At 44.6% G+C, this 13,762-nt stretch overlaps 1 protein-coding gene across 4 annotated transcripts; it reads right to left on the bottom strand.

Annotated features, from left to right (window-relative positions):
- Positions 1-226: 226 nt before the first annotated feature.
- On the bottom strand, positions 227-13,671 carry ZC3H11A (zinc finger CCCH-type containing 11A). 4 transcript variants are annotated; one of them, XM_010584737.1, is made up of 16 exons: positions 9,846-13,671; positions 9,244-9,447; positions 8,932-9,051; positions 8,027-8,150; positions 7,375-7,578; positions 6,933-7,049; positions 6,311-6,391; positions 5,479-5,541; positions 5,119-5,214; positions 4,843-4,908; positions 3,794-4,294; positions 3,067-3,143; positions 2,035-2,359; positions 1,554-1,723; positions 1,087-1,154; positions 227-523 (listed from the first exon to the last, which is right to left on the bottom strand). In XM_010584737.1, the coding sequence occupies exons 2-16, from the start codon at positions 9,295-9,297 to the stop codon at positions 259-261; spliced, it is 2,331 nt and encodes a 776-aa protein (XP_010583039.1). In that variant the 5' UTR covers positions 9,298-9,447; positions 9,846-13,671; the 3' UTR covers positions 227-258. The 4 variants fall into 4 exon arrangements, with proteins under 4 accessions (XP_010583039.1, XP_010583040.1, XP_010583041.1 ...); XM_010584738.1 differs by having other exon boundaries at positions 6,314-6,391; XM_010584739.1 differs by lacking the exon at positions 6,311-6,391.
- Positions 13,672-13,762: the final 91 nt, after the last annotated feature.

Raw genomic sequence — 13,762 nt, 5'->3', positions numbered from 1 at the left:
CTGTTCTGAAATAAACAAGCGCTTCGTCCTCTTCATGTGGAAGATAGACACCGAGGGTCACGGAATTGATGCACGGGACCTTGACTCTGACCAGCAGGGAAGTTTAGGACAACTGAGTGCAGATACTGACAATTTCTACCAGTTCAAATGTGCTTTAAGACTCCTTGCAAAGCCTCAGCTAGAAAAAGGATCACGTCTGGGTATCCAACAAAATAATCAGTTTTAATTTTTTTTTTTTAAACCTTAAGACTATGCAGTTCAGCTGTCAATCATTTCAGAAAGTTCCATGAGGAGATCATCCTCATCCTTCCCTGGGTCCAGGTCAATTTCTGCTTCCAGTTTGCCTCCTGAGATTTCCCAAATAAGCTTCTCAAAGTCATCTTCTACAGATAAAGGTGCTTTCCCAGCTCCTGTGGAGCTCAACCGGCGTGTCTTTACTGCTACTTGTGAGGAAGCTGAGGTCGAGCTTGAGACCTCCGACGGTGCCACAGAGTCCGCTTGGCTTCCAATATGCAGTTCAGGACTGGGAAGAACAAGAAAGAGAGCAAATCAGTGTATGACATTCCTTAAGCAGAGAGATGTTTTCTGCAAACCAGCTCTTAAAATGGTAGTTAATCCCTCCTACCCCTCAGCCTTATGCAGGGACTGTTATTCAATTAACCTGGGGCTGCTTCTGGAGTCCAATGTATCAGCAGGTACATTTTGCACTTTGGGGATTTATCCGCGAAGACACAGCATCTGGGGTCTGGCAAAGAAGGCTCCGTTTTTGTCGCCAGAGACACTTAGCCACCTTTACGAATTTGACTGCAAAAAGGTTACCAAGTCAACCTCTGCAGGCGTTCAGAAACCCCAAGAAGCCACTGAAAAGCTGTACCAACTTGCAGCGTTTTCAGACAAGAATCTAGATAAGCAGTCCAGCCAGCTGCTAGAAACTTATTATTTCAGACGAATTTTTCCTCTGCTGGATTTTGGCATGAAGTATCTCAAAACTCTAATTTTTCCACGTGTGGGGAAAAAAAAACAAACCAACTTAGTTTCACACGAAAGGCACACTGATCAAGAAAATGAACAAGTTGTGGTTGTTACCTGGTTTGGGGTTTTCCTTTCCCGCGTATGGAGAGGAGGCTGCCCTCTGGCAAAGCCGGAACAACAGCCTAGGAAGAAGCAAGATGGTTTTTAGGATACACAGGTCAAAGACTGCTTTGCAGATTCTTCCTCCGCTGCTTCTCCTCTGGCATTGCTGAGCCTTAACCAAAATACAGAGCCAGGGCACACCTGAAGAAAAGTTAGCATTCCCTTAAAGTTTACTAACGACCTTGGGTCTTTTTGAAGAACGCAGCATTAAGGGACGTAGCGGAGCATTATGTAAACACTGCCATTCACCTCGTAAAAAGCAGAAAGGTACTACAAGCGTCCTGGCGACCGCTTCTGGATTTAAAAGGGAACAGAGACCCATAGAACGTTTCAGTCTTCCATCTTTTCTCCAAGAGGAGGCTACAACTTGGGCATAAAATTTACTAGGGACCCACTACTGCCTCAGCCGCTCTCCTTACCACAGCTGCTTTTTTAGCTGAAGGCTCCTTCCCGTCGCCACCAGTGGCACTCAATGGCTTCACAGCCGCCACGGCAGACGGATGACTCTCGGCTGCCTTACGTTTCAGTGGCTGCTTTGTGGGAGAGGTGGCTTTCCCATCCAAAGGCTTCAGGCACCCCTTCCGTCTGGCTAGAGTAAAAGGAAGAGAGAACTGATGCAGTCTTGCTCTGCCTCAGGAAAAAAAAACGACAAACAAACAGGTTCTCTTAACAGCGCCACAACCCTTCTAGTTAAATGTATTTAGCCAGCACAATTCCACTGCCATTTCCCAGACTCTCGGCAGTATTTTCCACACCGTAAACTCTGTTTACCAACAAGCCATAAGAAGGAGCAAAGATATTACAAAAAGGAGCCAGAGTTACAACGTGAAAATTGTCACCCTCTGCCTTTCTTTCAAAGCATGACCTAAAGTAACTCTTTAACATACAGTCAACACTTACTTTCAGCTAACCATTCCGGAAGTTGAGCTGCCCGTTCCCCTGGTGATATGGCAGCACCCTTTCCGGGGCTTTCAACCCCATCTCCCGGAGATTTCACCAATATCCTCTTTGGAAGCTGATAAGCTGACCCTGAAACCACACTGGATTCAGGACTCCCTGATGCTGCAGTTTTATCCTTGATTGCCTGTTCAGTAGGAGATGGCACAGCAGCTGCTTCCTTCTGAAGCTTCTCTTCTTGGCGTTGCTTCAGTTGCCGCTTCTCCCACATTATCTCTTCAAGGCTCTTCACTTGAACTTTAGAATTAGTTGCACTCTGATCAGAGGGCTGGAAGGAAGCAAAAGAAGAGGACTAAGGGGACAAAAATCTATGGAGATTTCATTCAGAAAATCTCAGTAGCAATCCCTCTGAAATAGCTCCATGTGGAACAGAGCATGTTAATACCATTCAGATCTGACATTTTTCCCCATAAAACGTTGCCTGTAACCTGTAACAAGATCCATGCTTTGCTATGGAAATAGTTTCAAAAGCCTACAATTCCCAACACAGCAAGCTTCTTCAACAGAGCAGAAGACTCTAGCTGTAATCTAGTACATTCTTTTTCAGCAACAGGAAGCCATACAAGCTCCCCCAAGACAGCATTCCCTGACAGACTGATTTCCTCTAATACAAACCTCCAGCCTTTTCTATTAAAGTTCTTAGCCCAGGATTTTAAGATCTCCTTCTTCCAGTCTCACAGATAAAGTCACGGAGAAGAAAAACATTAACCTCGCAGATTTTATCTGGTGCTAATAGGGTTTCTTATTCACTGTCAGGTATAATAAGATTAATTCAAAGCTTGGGGTTTAACACGTTGTCTGGAAATGCTATTCAAAGTAGTGACAGGACTTGCGACAGCACTGCAGCGCTTACCAAATGCGGAAAGGTAGGAACACACTCAAACTGGGAGCATGCAGCCAGTTACAAACAAAACATAACAAAATGTATCAAAAACTGTATGAATAGATAGATGTATGTCTTCACAAAGGACTCACCTCTGCAGCTGCAGAGACAGCTTTGGGAAAAGGCTTGCTCAATTCCACTATCATCTTTTCTTCTCTTCCAGGTGCTTCAAAACAAGCAAAAAAAAAAAAAAAAAAAAATCATCATTTTGTCAACAGCAGAAATAAAGAAACCTGGCTACCTCTGTTTCCTTGCTGTGTTGACTTCCTCACGTCTAATAATGGGACAGAGGGAAAGGCTACAGTAAGCAATCCCTGCACCGTTCCAGCTCTCTTTCCCTCAATCGCACTATTCTCTTTTTACATGGCTTATATAATCCAAACGGTATCTTTAGCGCTCTGCCAATTTTGACAAAAACTGGCCCTCACATTAAGAAGTTGATACATGCTTTGCAAACATAGATACATCAATAACTGAGTTAAACAATGCATATGCCAAAGAGGAAGGTAAGCCTGGATTCAGCCCAGGGAAGATCCCATACCACAAGCGGATGGCAGAAAAAACAGAAGCAAGAAACTAGGCTACAAAGCTCCTCAGTGGAAGAATTTTCCAGTGGGAAATACAGAAAGCTATCACGTGATTCATGGAAAAGAATATGGTTGCATATTCTGGCACTTCCTTGCCTTCTGACTTTGTAGCCTTAAACTCTTCTACCCTCTACGATATGCAGAAGGAAAAAGCAAAGCAAAACCTCAGCAAACTGAATTTGCTCGACAGGGGAAGCGCTTCACCAGGGCAGGTATCAAATCACCTTATTACCTATTAGCTTTGTGATCCGTAACAACCTCCTCCCTGTCGGGGCAGGTTCAGGTTGTGCTGGTGGAGCTGGCACTTTTCCTCCACTCTGCTGCATCCGCAGAGCTTTCTCCCGCTTGATTTCTTCCAAGGTTTTAACACGCACTTCTCCTGCTGGCTTGGCTTTACGTGCCGGCTCTGCCGGGCGCGCTTGGCTGAGCACAGACGGAGCAAGTGTGCTCTGCTTCTTGGGTTTGCTCTCAACTTTTGTCTTGGTAGGAAACTCTTTTGTTTTTTGCTTCTCTCGTTCCAATCGCTTGTGGTTTTTTTCAGCCAGGGAGCCTGAGAAAGTTTTGACGTGAACTGCAGGGGAAGGTCTTGCCCCCAAGCTGGGATCTTCTGTTTTACAACGTCCTTCAGTCTGGGGTTTCACTTGGGGTTCTCCTCGTCTCCGATTAGTGCTCTCAAGTCGAATTTCCTCCAGTGTTTTCACATGGATCTCTCCTGCTGGCTTAGCAGCCTTCTCTGTCATCATCAAAAAGAAAGAGAAGCACCAACATTTAAGGAGAGTCCAGCAATATTTAAAGTCTCCAAAATCTGTCACAGTACTAAGGAAAACTAGGTTTGCGTGATCCCAAGAATGCATCTTAGGACAGCACCATTCTGCACGGTATTCTCCTCCTTTAAGCCACTTGTATTTTGAAAACTAGTGCTATCCGGAGAGAGTGGCGACACAAACAGCATTAGTTTATTTTATTTTGTTACTTTCTCAGACCGTTGTCTCTCTGTTCGCATCTCAAACTCCTGCTCCTGGCAGTGCTTCTGTCCTACTTGTGCGTAAGCATACTGCAGCTTCTGAGGGTTCACAGCAGTTTTCAAGCGGAAACCTTGATGAGGCACGAGTAGAAAACACCCTCCCCCTCTAGAGCCAGATCTCTGACAGTGGCTAAACAGGACAGCTTCAGCACTCGAGCAAGGGGAATCAGGCAGGTTTTTTTAAATTAACTTTTAGGGCCGTAGGAAAGCTCACGGAAAGACAAAAGGGGAAAGCATACTTAATAGCCAGTTCGTACCTGTCTCTGTACGGCTCTGTTCAGAGGGCAGTCCTAGCCTCTCCTTCAGAGACCTGGGGACTTGAACTACAAGAGAGAACAGAAAAAGTTCGGCAGACTGCATAAATCTCCATTTGGTGCTCACGTTTCACAATGAGAGCCATCACTTCACTGGGATTCAGAGCTACCTTGAGCCCTCAACCAACACGCAAAAAGAACCACTAGAAGAAAGGACAAACAGCAAACCTAAGCAGGAAATCTGTGCATCAAATCCAGATGTCTGCTTAGTAGCTGCACCTCTCTTTGGTGCGTTGTCAGCATTCTCCAGAACCTCTGTCTTCTTCCCCAGCCTGTCAGCAAGGTTGCACTTTAATGGAAGGACACTTCTACCAGCTTCAGAAGGAGAGAAAACAAGCAATACTTGAAGAACGTTTCTCTGGAGGAGGATTTTAGAACAGTCAGCCACAAACTTCAATGCTTCCAGGGATCTTTTCTTAGATTTGCCTTTCAGCTGCTAACCAAATTTGCCACTTCTGCCTGCCGCCAATACACATCTCTGCCAAAATGGATTTTCCTCCTGCACGCAGCAAAAATACCCTTAAACATAGTCACGTTTAGATGAGGGCACCCGAACAACAGCTCACAAAAAGTTCTTCCCTATGGAGGCTTTCCGTTTTCCCATCCTCTCGCCAAGATTCACTTGAATCACAGGCTCCTCCCCTAAAACAAAGAATAATCTCTTCACTGCACAGAAACCGGTAGCCACTAAGAGCATTGTCCTTCTAGTCCACGTCCCAGCAAAAGGCACTCTTCTGGTAGCCAAACCACAGAAACGAGTGACTACGTGTAGTAGTAGTGCCACACGTTTTTTGCCTTTCAAAGGAATTTGTGCAGATCTGAACACCACCACTTATACACAGACTCCTATCACGCTACTGTCCGCAAGTGCCACCGTCAGCCTCGTCAACACTTCAAAAATTGCCTACTTGTATAATACCATCTTCTATAGGTCTGCCCTTTCATTACTGCCCGCTTTTTCCACTTACCCCCTTTTTTGCATACTGACACTCGTATTGACATTAGCTTCTCTCTCTTCTGCTACTGCACTTAACCCAACCGCTACTTCTGCCACGTGCTGTCAACACATTAGCTCATTCACAAATCTCACTCAACTTCAGGAACGTGAGAGTCCAATTAAGCACACTGGAGAGTAAGGTGGTGTAATACATGATGAGCTACGGCTTAATGTCAGGCTGATAAAAACCGCTTCTGGGTCTTTTATTGCAACACAACAACCTGAGCACCTACAAATGCCAAATACTTGCAATCAAACCAGGGCCTTGAAGCATAAAAGCATGGTTTTAATTAGAAAAGGCAGCACCAGCAGGCTAACCTGCCTGAATTATCTTAATTATTACTTAACCTTTCGGTTGAGAAGCCATGAAATGGAAACAATAGTATTCACTACAAGTAGGGGATATTAACTCACCACCTTGGCTTTTTGTTTTTTTCTTTAGTTTCTCCAATTTGATTTCTTTAACTCTTTTTAATCCAAAATTTAAGTTGTCCTCTGAAAACAGAAAATCGTTACTGAAGCTGAGGCCTAAAGGCACATGTTGAAGAGCACACATCCTCAAGCTTCTTACAGCTCAGAACCCTTCCAAAGTCTTCCAAATAAACCCTCTCAACACTCCCCACCAGTAAAAAAAGCCATAGAACGGATGGGTATTTTGGTAAGCAATTGGCATCCTTCTTCAACCCTCCTCCCATCCTACAGAGTAAAACCTACCGTCTTAAGCGTTTTAATCCATCTACACGATATTAGATTCCTCTATCATTAGACATGGCTTCTTCCCACAGTGTTTGAAAGGACACATTTGCAGGCATTTAAACTCCACGCTGTGGCTCTATTTTGTTTTACAAAAGTCAACAGGGAGGAGTTGACCTGTCTGACCCAAGGGACATATGACATTATTAGAGAGGAATGAGCTCGTGGAAATAACTGACTCCATCCAGCTACCCGATGCTCTATCGTAGTTTTAGAACATATCGCTTTGGAGTTAATCGTCAAGTTCTCCTTCCAAGCCATCCTACTACAGCTGCTAGAATACCTTGCTTTGTATTAGCCCTGCCTTTCCTAGTGGAAATTATCTGCGATCCACTACAGGCTTCTGTTGCCGGTTGCTGGACAGGTGTTTTAGTTTCATCTCCTTCTTCAGAAAGCTGCTCTGAACGTCCAAAATAAAACCTATTCAGTTACGGAGCAGGGATTATACAAGACGTTTCATGCTCATGTAGCTCGTACAATGACATTTCAGTCCACGGTTCATATTCTGTTCGTATTCTTAACTACAAGCAACTGTTTGTGGAAGGCTTTTTTTAAACAGCTATATTGACTTGATAAGCTCATATAAGCAAGAGCTATACCGGGGAAAAAATATTTAAGACTCCAGACTCTCGTCCGTAGCTTTAAACACTACACAGTTCAGGTACTCTGTGAATTTATACATTCACCTCCAGTAGAAATGCCTTCAGTAAGTAAAAAACACTCACCATCATCATCTTCATCATCATCTGCAGCATTGATTACAACTGGAGGATGTGTAGGACTTGGGACATTTTCAGAGTTTTCCACTTTCATCACCCCCCTCAGCTGCGGAGAGGGATTTGACTGGACAGAAAGTTTGTTTTGCTGCAGTGACGCCTGAGCCATTTTCACATCATCTTCTGCAGACTCAGGTGGACTTGGAAGCGTAGCTAGAGGAAGACGAGGATCATCTCTCATTTGGCCATGTAAAACTTTCACCCCAACCTTGCACTCACTGTCTAGATACGGTAGATAAGGTAGATAACCCACCTGGCTGCTGAATTCAGAGTTTCCTATTCCCCACCCCTACGAACACACTAGGAACAACGGCTTCCCTTCACACACTCATCTCGCCACCCTACCCTCCAGAAAGGATTACATGAGGGGAAAGCAACCTGGAGTGCAAAGATCACACAAAGCACAGAGAAGCTGAGCATGAAAGAAAGAATTAAATACCAGAATTACAGTCCGTTTAGCTGAGAGCCTGTGACTGCACACTTCTCCCTACACTCATCAGTGAGCAGTTACTCGATGCCTTCTACGGCATTGTACCCACTCCTGAGTAATATTCAGAATTAATTCTTTAATGCTTAAAGGAAAAGGACCCAAGAAACTCACTTTTGCTTGGCGGTAAGAAGAGTCCATCAACATAACGTCCTTTCGTGTGATGGAAAGCGCAGTTGGATTTTTGACAGCCAACTGGTTGATTCTCCCAGTAGCAAGGAATCTCACTGCGTTTTTTCTGGAGACAGACAGAAAGAAAAGCTCATGGTAACACTCGCCTTAGGCTTGCTAAGAGACATAGTTACACGTCATGCCAGAGAGAGGGCTATCGCAGTGCAGTGCGGAAACATCGTTCCAAAGGGCAGTCTATCACTGAAAGCATTGCAGGGCAGATCGACAAAGTTTGCGTACGCTGTAACTACTACATATTATCTAGCTTTCCTGTCATTCCGTTGGAGAAGACGGGGGCTCGCACACATCAGTTCAGGGTGGGCTAAACTAAGACAATGTGCAAAATACTGGGATTATTCAGAGGGAAAAAATGCCTTAAATTGCCTAGCTTGAATCTATCTCAAGTTATCTTTCAGAGCCTTATTTCCTTCCCATCTTTTCTCTCCCCACCCTGTACTACCCCAAGACGTCAGAACAACATTATCGGAAGAAATGCAGGAGAGAAGAGACCCAACAGGCCGTTATCAAGCCCAGGCCTCGCGAGGCTATTGCAGGCTGTTTACTACTACCCTGCTCCAGCACATTTAAGCAGTCTGATTAATGTGGTTGCTTTTGCCTCTGTTAAGAAAAGAATGCCAGCACCTAATACAAAAATGTCTTGCTGAGATATACCTAAGAAATTGATCTTTCTTCCCCCAACTTCCTCCCACCCCCCTCCAAGTAACGGAAACCAGTATCCTTTGAAAGCAAGTAAATCTATCACGTACAAGCACATTCAGGCTGCCGACAGCAAGGAAAAATGCTTTCAGGGATTTAGTTGGAGAACACATCTTTAGGCAAACACTCACATCGACTTCCATGTGTCTGAATCTGCAGGTAGTCTTGAAACAGCGACCCTCCTGCCACAGCCTGCACACTCTCTCATTTCCCAGAGCGGCCGCACAGTGGCGGAAGGAACAGCTGTCTCCCTGTAACCAAAAGGAAACCCACAAAGAGGAAATTAAAACAGTACAGCCTCCAGAATTATCCATGCTAGTAGAACTGGAAGCAGAATCTAACTGCTTGTGAAGTTAACAGAAATCTGGATGTCTCCGCCCCCTCTCCCCCCTCTTCTCAAAAACTCAACAAGAAACCCCAAAGCAAAAGAAGCCCAAACATACCTTGTCACAGGTGGAATAGAAATAGAAGTAGCAGTCGTCCCCTTGCTTGGACATAATCGACACCGTCTGAGAACCAGCTCAGGTTCGAAGGCTTCGCTCTCAACAGGGACTTCCTCCCGTCCTGGCAAGAGCTGGCTTCACTCTTTCTTGGACTGAAAGTCTCCTAATGGCTTGGTCAGTCAAATCTTCTTTTTCAAAGTAACCCTAAAGAAAGGTATCAGTAAGTGAAAAAGAAGAAACAGTCCTACTCCCTGGTCTAACCTTCCAGCTTGCTGACCTGCCTGTGTCCTGTACCAAAGACCAAGAAGGGAACAAAACTTTTTTGTTGCACCCCAACAAACGCACGAGAGGAGTACTATTGCACCTACCTGTGGGTACTTGCGGGTTATAAAGCACAAAGTATTTCACTTGGGCAGTCTCTCTTGCTGCTCTACTTTGTGCCTTTAATCGCTTACAAAAATAGTAAAGATGCTTAACGCCCCCCCCTGTGTATCAGGACAGTCAGATCACAAGGAAGGCAGAGCACCAGGAACTACGTGTTCTCATCCCCCTTGTCAATCCGTCAGCCTTACCCCAGCCGCAAACAGCTGATGATGATTTACCTGCTGGTTACCGCACTCCACTAGGCTGACAGCGCCCTCGGTGTCACAAGTTACACAGAGAACGCTGCACTATGATGCGTATGCAAACCACCCAGCATGTCATCTGAAGCACAGGACAAGCTCTTGCTAACACATCTCGTTCTCTGCATGAGAATCTGAAGCCAAGTTGTCCAAAGCTGAAGCAGAACAGTCAGAATTTCCACTCCTTACAGTTGTTTTAGTCAACTCGACCTGTTAAATACTGTCTGGACATACGTACACATACCCGTTCATGCACACACCAAGAGCAAGGGATGATAAAGTCAGCAAGAGCGATAGTAAAAATTAGAATGTGGGGCTATTTGCCACAGCAGACTGCATAAAAAGTCTCTCATTTTGAGGGAACCGGCAAACCCAAAAGATCTACATAACAGTTTGATGAATATGCCTTCAAGGCTGATGCTTTATAACACGAGTGATTTTGGGGTCAGCACACAAACAGGCATACCTATGTACACGCATACAGTATCAACGTTTCTATACACACGAGCGTGCGCAGCACATGGTGCACGATATCCGTAGCGAGAGCAACTCTCAGCCCTAATCGGACACGCGGAGTTGCAATCAATTAACAGCAGGGAGACAGCAGATCGAGGATACAGCAAGCTTTGAGAGGCAGGGAAATGCTTCCTTTGCAAGTGGCATGGCTGCGTGATACCAAGAATTTGGAATTACTTTGATTTTTGGAAAGAATTTGTTCTCTTTTTACATCAGAGCCAATGCTACAAGTTTGCCATCATACGCTGTTCTCTAATCCATAAATCCATCATCATGCATTGCAGCAAGATCACGGAAGGTTTGAAAAGATGGCTTAGGTCCAGTTCGACAGCTGATGATTTTTTGGTGCCTCCAGCGCTGAAACTGATCTTCCCTAGCCACAAGCAGGTTTTTTGGATGCAAAGTCAGATACTGTGATTCTTACTGTTCTAAAGATACTAAATGCCATAAAACCTGCAACCACACCAGATAAAGCTCAAATTCAAGCGGTTCTGACCCCTTTCATTCCCATGCTGCGCATTTCTGTGCAAGTATTTCTGACTCTCTTGGACAAAACGGAATGAAATAGTTCTTACAAATTAATAACAAAAGGTTGGAACCTTCTACTCACACAAACACTAGTGAATTTTCCAGGATTTTTATTTTTGGCAGGGAATTTTCCCAAATCTAAAATAAAGAGAGGAAAAGTTGGGTTCTCATGTTAGTTATTGGGTTTTGACTGCTTGGCAAAGGGAAGAAAAATAGTTGTTAAGCGCAAGGTTTCCTTCCCTTCTTCAGTATTGATGGGACTATTCACTTTTCACCCTTAGCACCTTCAAAAACAGACTGTTGTGTCATACAGATTCCTACGCATCTCCTTCTAGAAATTACTGGCGCTCCTTCAGGTAGAAGTTTGACAAGAAACATTTTTCCAAATGTGTTACTGATGCCATTGATAATTAAATTAAATTTCAAGCACGATTTCTGCAGTTTGCACAAGCCAACTCTTAAATGGAAGGCAATTAAGGACCACCGCTTTGCCCAGCAGAGGCATTCCAATACAAATCAGGAGGAATTCATGGTCTAGAAGGTGCCATTTCTTTTCCCTAGGAAGTGAGACACACCTGTATAGCGCAACTTTACTATACCCACCACCATGGGGGGAAAAGAGAAATCCCCTCAGATCTAGCTCTTTTGAATACGCAAGCAGCTCAGCATTTTACTTGTTGCCTTCCATACTCCTGAGCAGACTTCAAGACCTCTTCAGAATTTGAATGGATCTTGTTTAAGGAATGGGAAAAAAGCAAAACTTTAAAACAACAACAAAAAAACACAAAAAACCCCCAACGAACAAAAAAACCCTTTACAACTCCCCCCCCACACACACTCAGAAGGAGAAACACCCCTTCCAAAAACCTCAAAGTTCTGAATTCCACAAAAGTCCTTCCATTTTAAAAAAGGTTATCTCAAAAACATATTTTTTTTTAAACTGGTATCAGTTAACATGGCAATCTGACTGCTAAACAGAAATCAACTGAACTAACCCCTGAAAGTCTGAATACGAATGAGTAACTCTGGTGCACTCAGCAGGTCTCAAGCAAATTGATGAGAATCTTAAACACTTGTTTTTTCTCCAGAACTCCAGTAAAGTTTTTGTATTAAGAGATTTTGAATTCATTTTGGAAAAAAAAAAAAAAAAAAAAATAATTACAGATGCAGTAGCTAGGGGTCAGGAAAAACATGCCAGCAAGTACCATAAACTCCACCTTTGCTAAGGGAAGAGAAATAGTACAATGAAAGTCTGTCTAGTCTGTTTTACAAGCTCGTCTTTCTCGGTACTGAAGAAACAGTCCCACTCCCTGGTCTAACCTTCCAGCTTGCTGACCTGCCTGTGTCCTGTACCAAAGACCAAGAAGGGAACAAAACTTTTTTGTTGCACCCCAACAAACGCACGAGAGGAGTACTATTGCACCTACCTGTGGGTACTTGCGGGTTATAAAGCACAAAGTATTTCACTTGGGCAGTCTCTCTTGCTGCTCTACTTTGTGCCTTTAATCGCTTACAAAAATAGTAAAGATGCTTAACGCCCCCCCTGTGTATCAGGACAGTCAGATCACAAGGAAGGCAGAGCACCAGGAACTACGTGTTCTCATCCCCCTTGTCAATCCGTCAGCCTTACCCCAGCCGCAAAACAGCTGCTGATGTTTTACCTGCTTTTTACAGCACTCCACAGGCTGACAGCGCCCTAGGTGTCACAAGTTACATAGAGAACGCTGCATTATGACCTGAATTAGGACATCCTTCCTTAAAATGAGAGGCAAATCAGTCTGTTCTTGAAAGGGCTGATTGGCCCAGTGTTTCTCTAACTGTCAAAGAATAACCCTCAACTGAAGCACTCATCAGGTCACACACTGCTTCACTACAGATCTCTCTTTAGCTTGACACATCAAGATGTCTCTGCAGGAGAAGGAATTCTTCAAAGCAACCTTTACAGCAGGGATCTAGTAAAGTGGCCGAGACAAAGCGTTCAGGGCAAGCGCACCACTCCAGAGGAAATCGGTTTCAAGCCTAAGATATTTCACCCATCTCCCAGTCCAAAAGCCACAGCGACGCCTTTCATTTGAAAGTCTTTCCACACGTTCTGCAAAGCCAGATGGACGTGACCACTGGCAGTGCTTGACTAAGAACTGCAGCTCCCCACTGGCCTCCACCTGCAGGCCAACAATCTTGCACCCATCAGACATCTGGGACCACTGGAATGAGCTGAGAAGAGACCCACTCTCCCTCCCTGGGGGATGCTGCTCCACCTTCAGCTGGTTTAAAGTCACTTTAACCTAAAAGGTAGAGAGAGGTTTGCTGAGCAGCCATTTCCTGCTTCAAGTGATCCTGTGCAAGATTGTTTGGATGCTGGAGTCCCTGAAGAACTAGCAGAATGAGCAAGAAAATCGCTTAAGTACCTGCTGACCTGCTCTCAGTGCCCCTGTGCTCAAAGTCCAGAATCATTAATTTCAAAATATACGCCAAACACAGCAGCTGGCACCTAGCACTGTGCGCACAATGCCGGCCGTGCTGTTGGAAGGTGGAAAGCCGGGGGGAGGGGATTAAGGGAAAGCCACACATCAGTTTGGTAACTTGGCTCTGTAGGACACTTCCTACTGCAGAAGTTTTAGCAAAGCCAGTGGGAGGGAGCTGCCTGTTTTCTACAAGGGGACTTCTGCTGGCGCAGTCTGTGTATCAAAAGATATCCTTGGGCCAGCACTGTCAGGTAGTCTGTGGGTGGTTCAGGGTCCGGGTATCAACAGTTCAGTGCATACTTCCATGTTGGGCTTTCTCCAAAGCCATGACAAATTTTTCTCTTACGCTGTTGTACAGTCATGTTATAGATGGGAACTGACTCTCTT

This window comes from Haliaeetus leucocephalus, unplaced genomic scaffold, assembly GCF_000737465.1.
Source record: "Haliaeetus leucocephalus isolate CR32 unplaced genomic scaffold, Haliaeetus_leucocephalus-4.0 Scaffold1000, whole genome shotgun sequence".
Taxonomy (NCBI): Eukaryota; Metazoa; Chordata; class Aves; order Accipitriformes; family Accipitridae; genus Haliaeetus; species Haliaeetus leucocephalus.
Note: the sequence above shows the minus strand (reverse complement) of the source record. Positions and strands in the feature narration are given on the sequence as shown.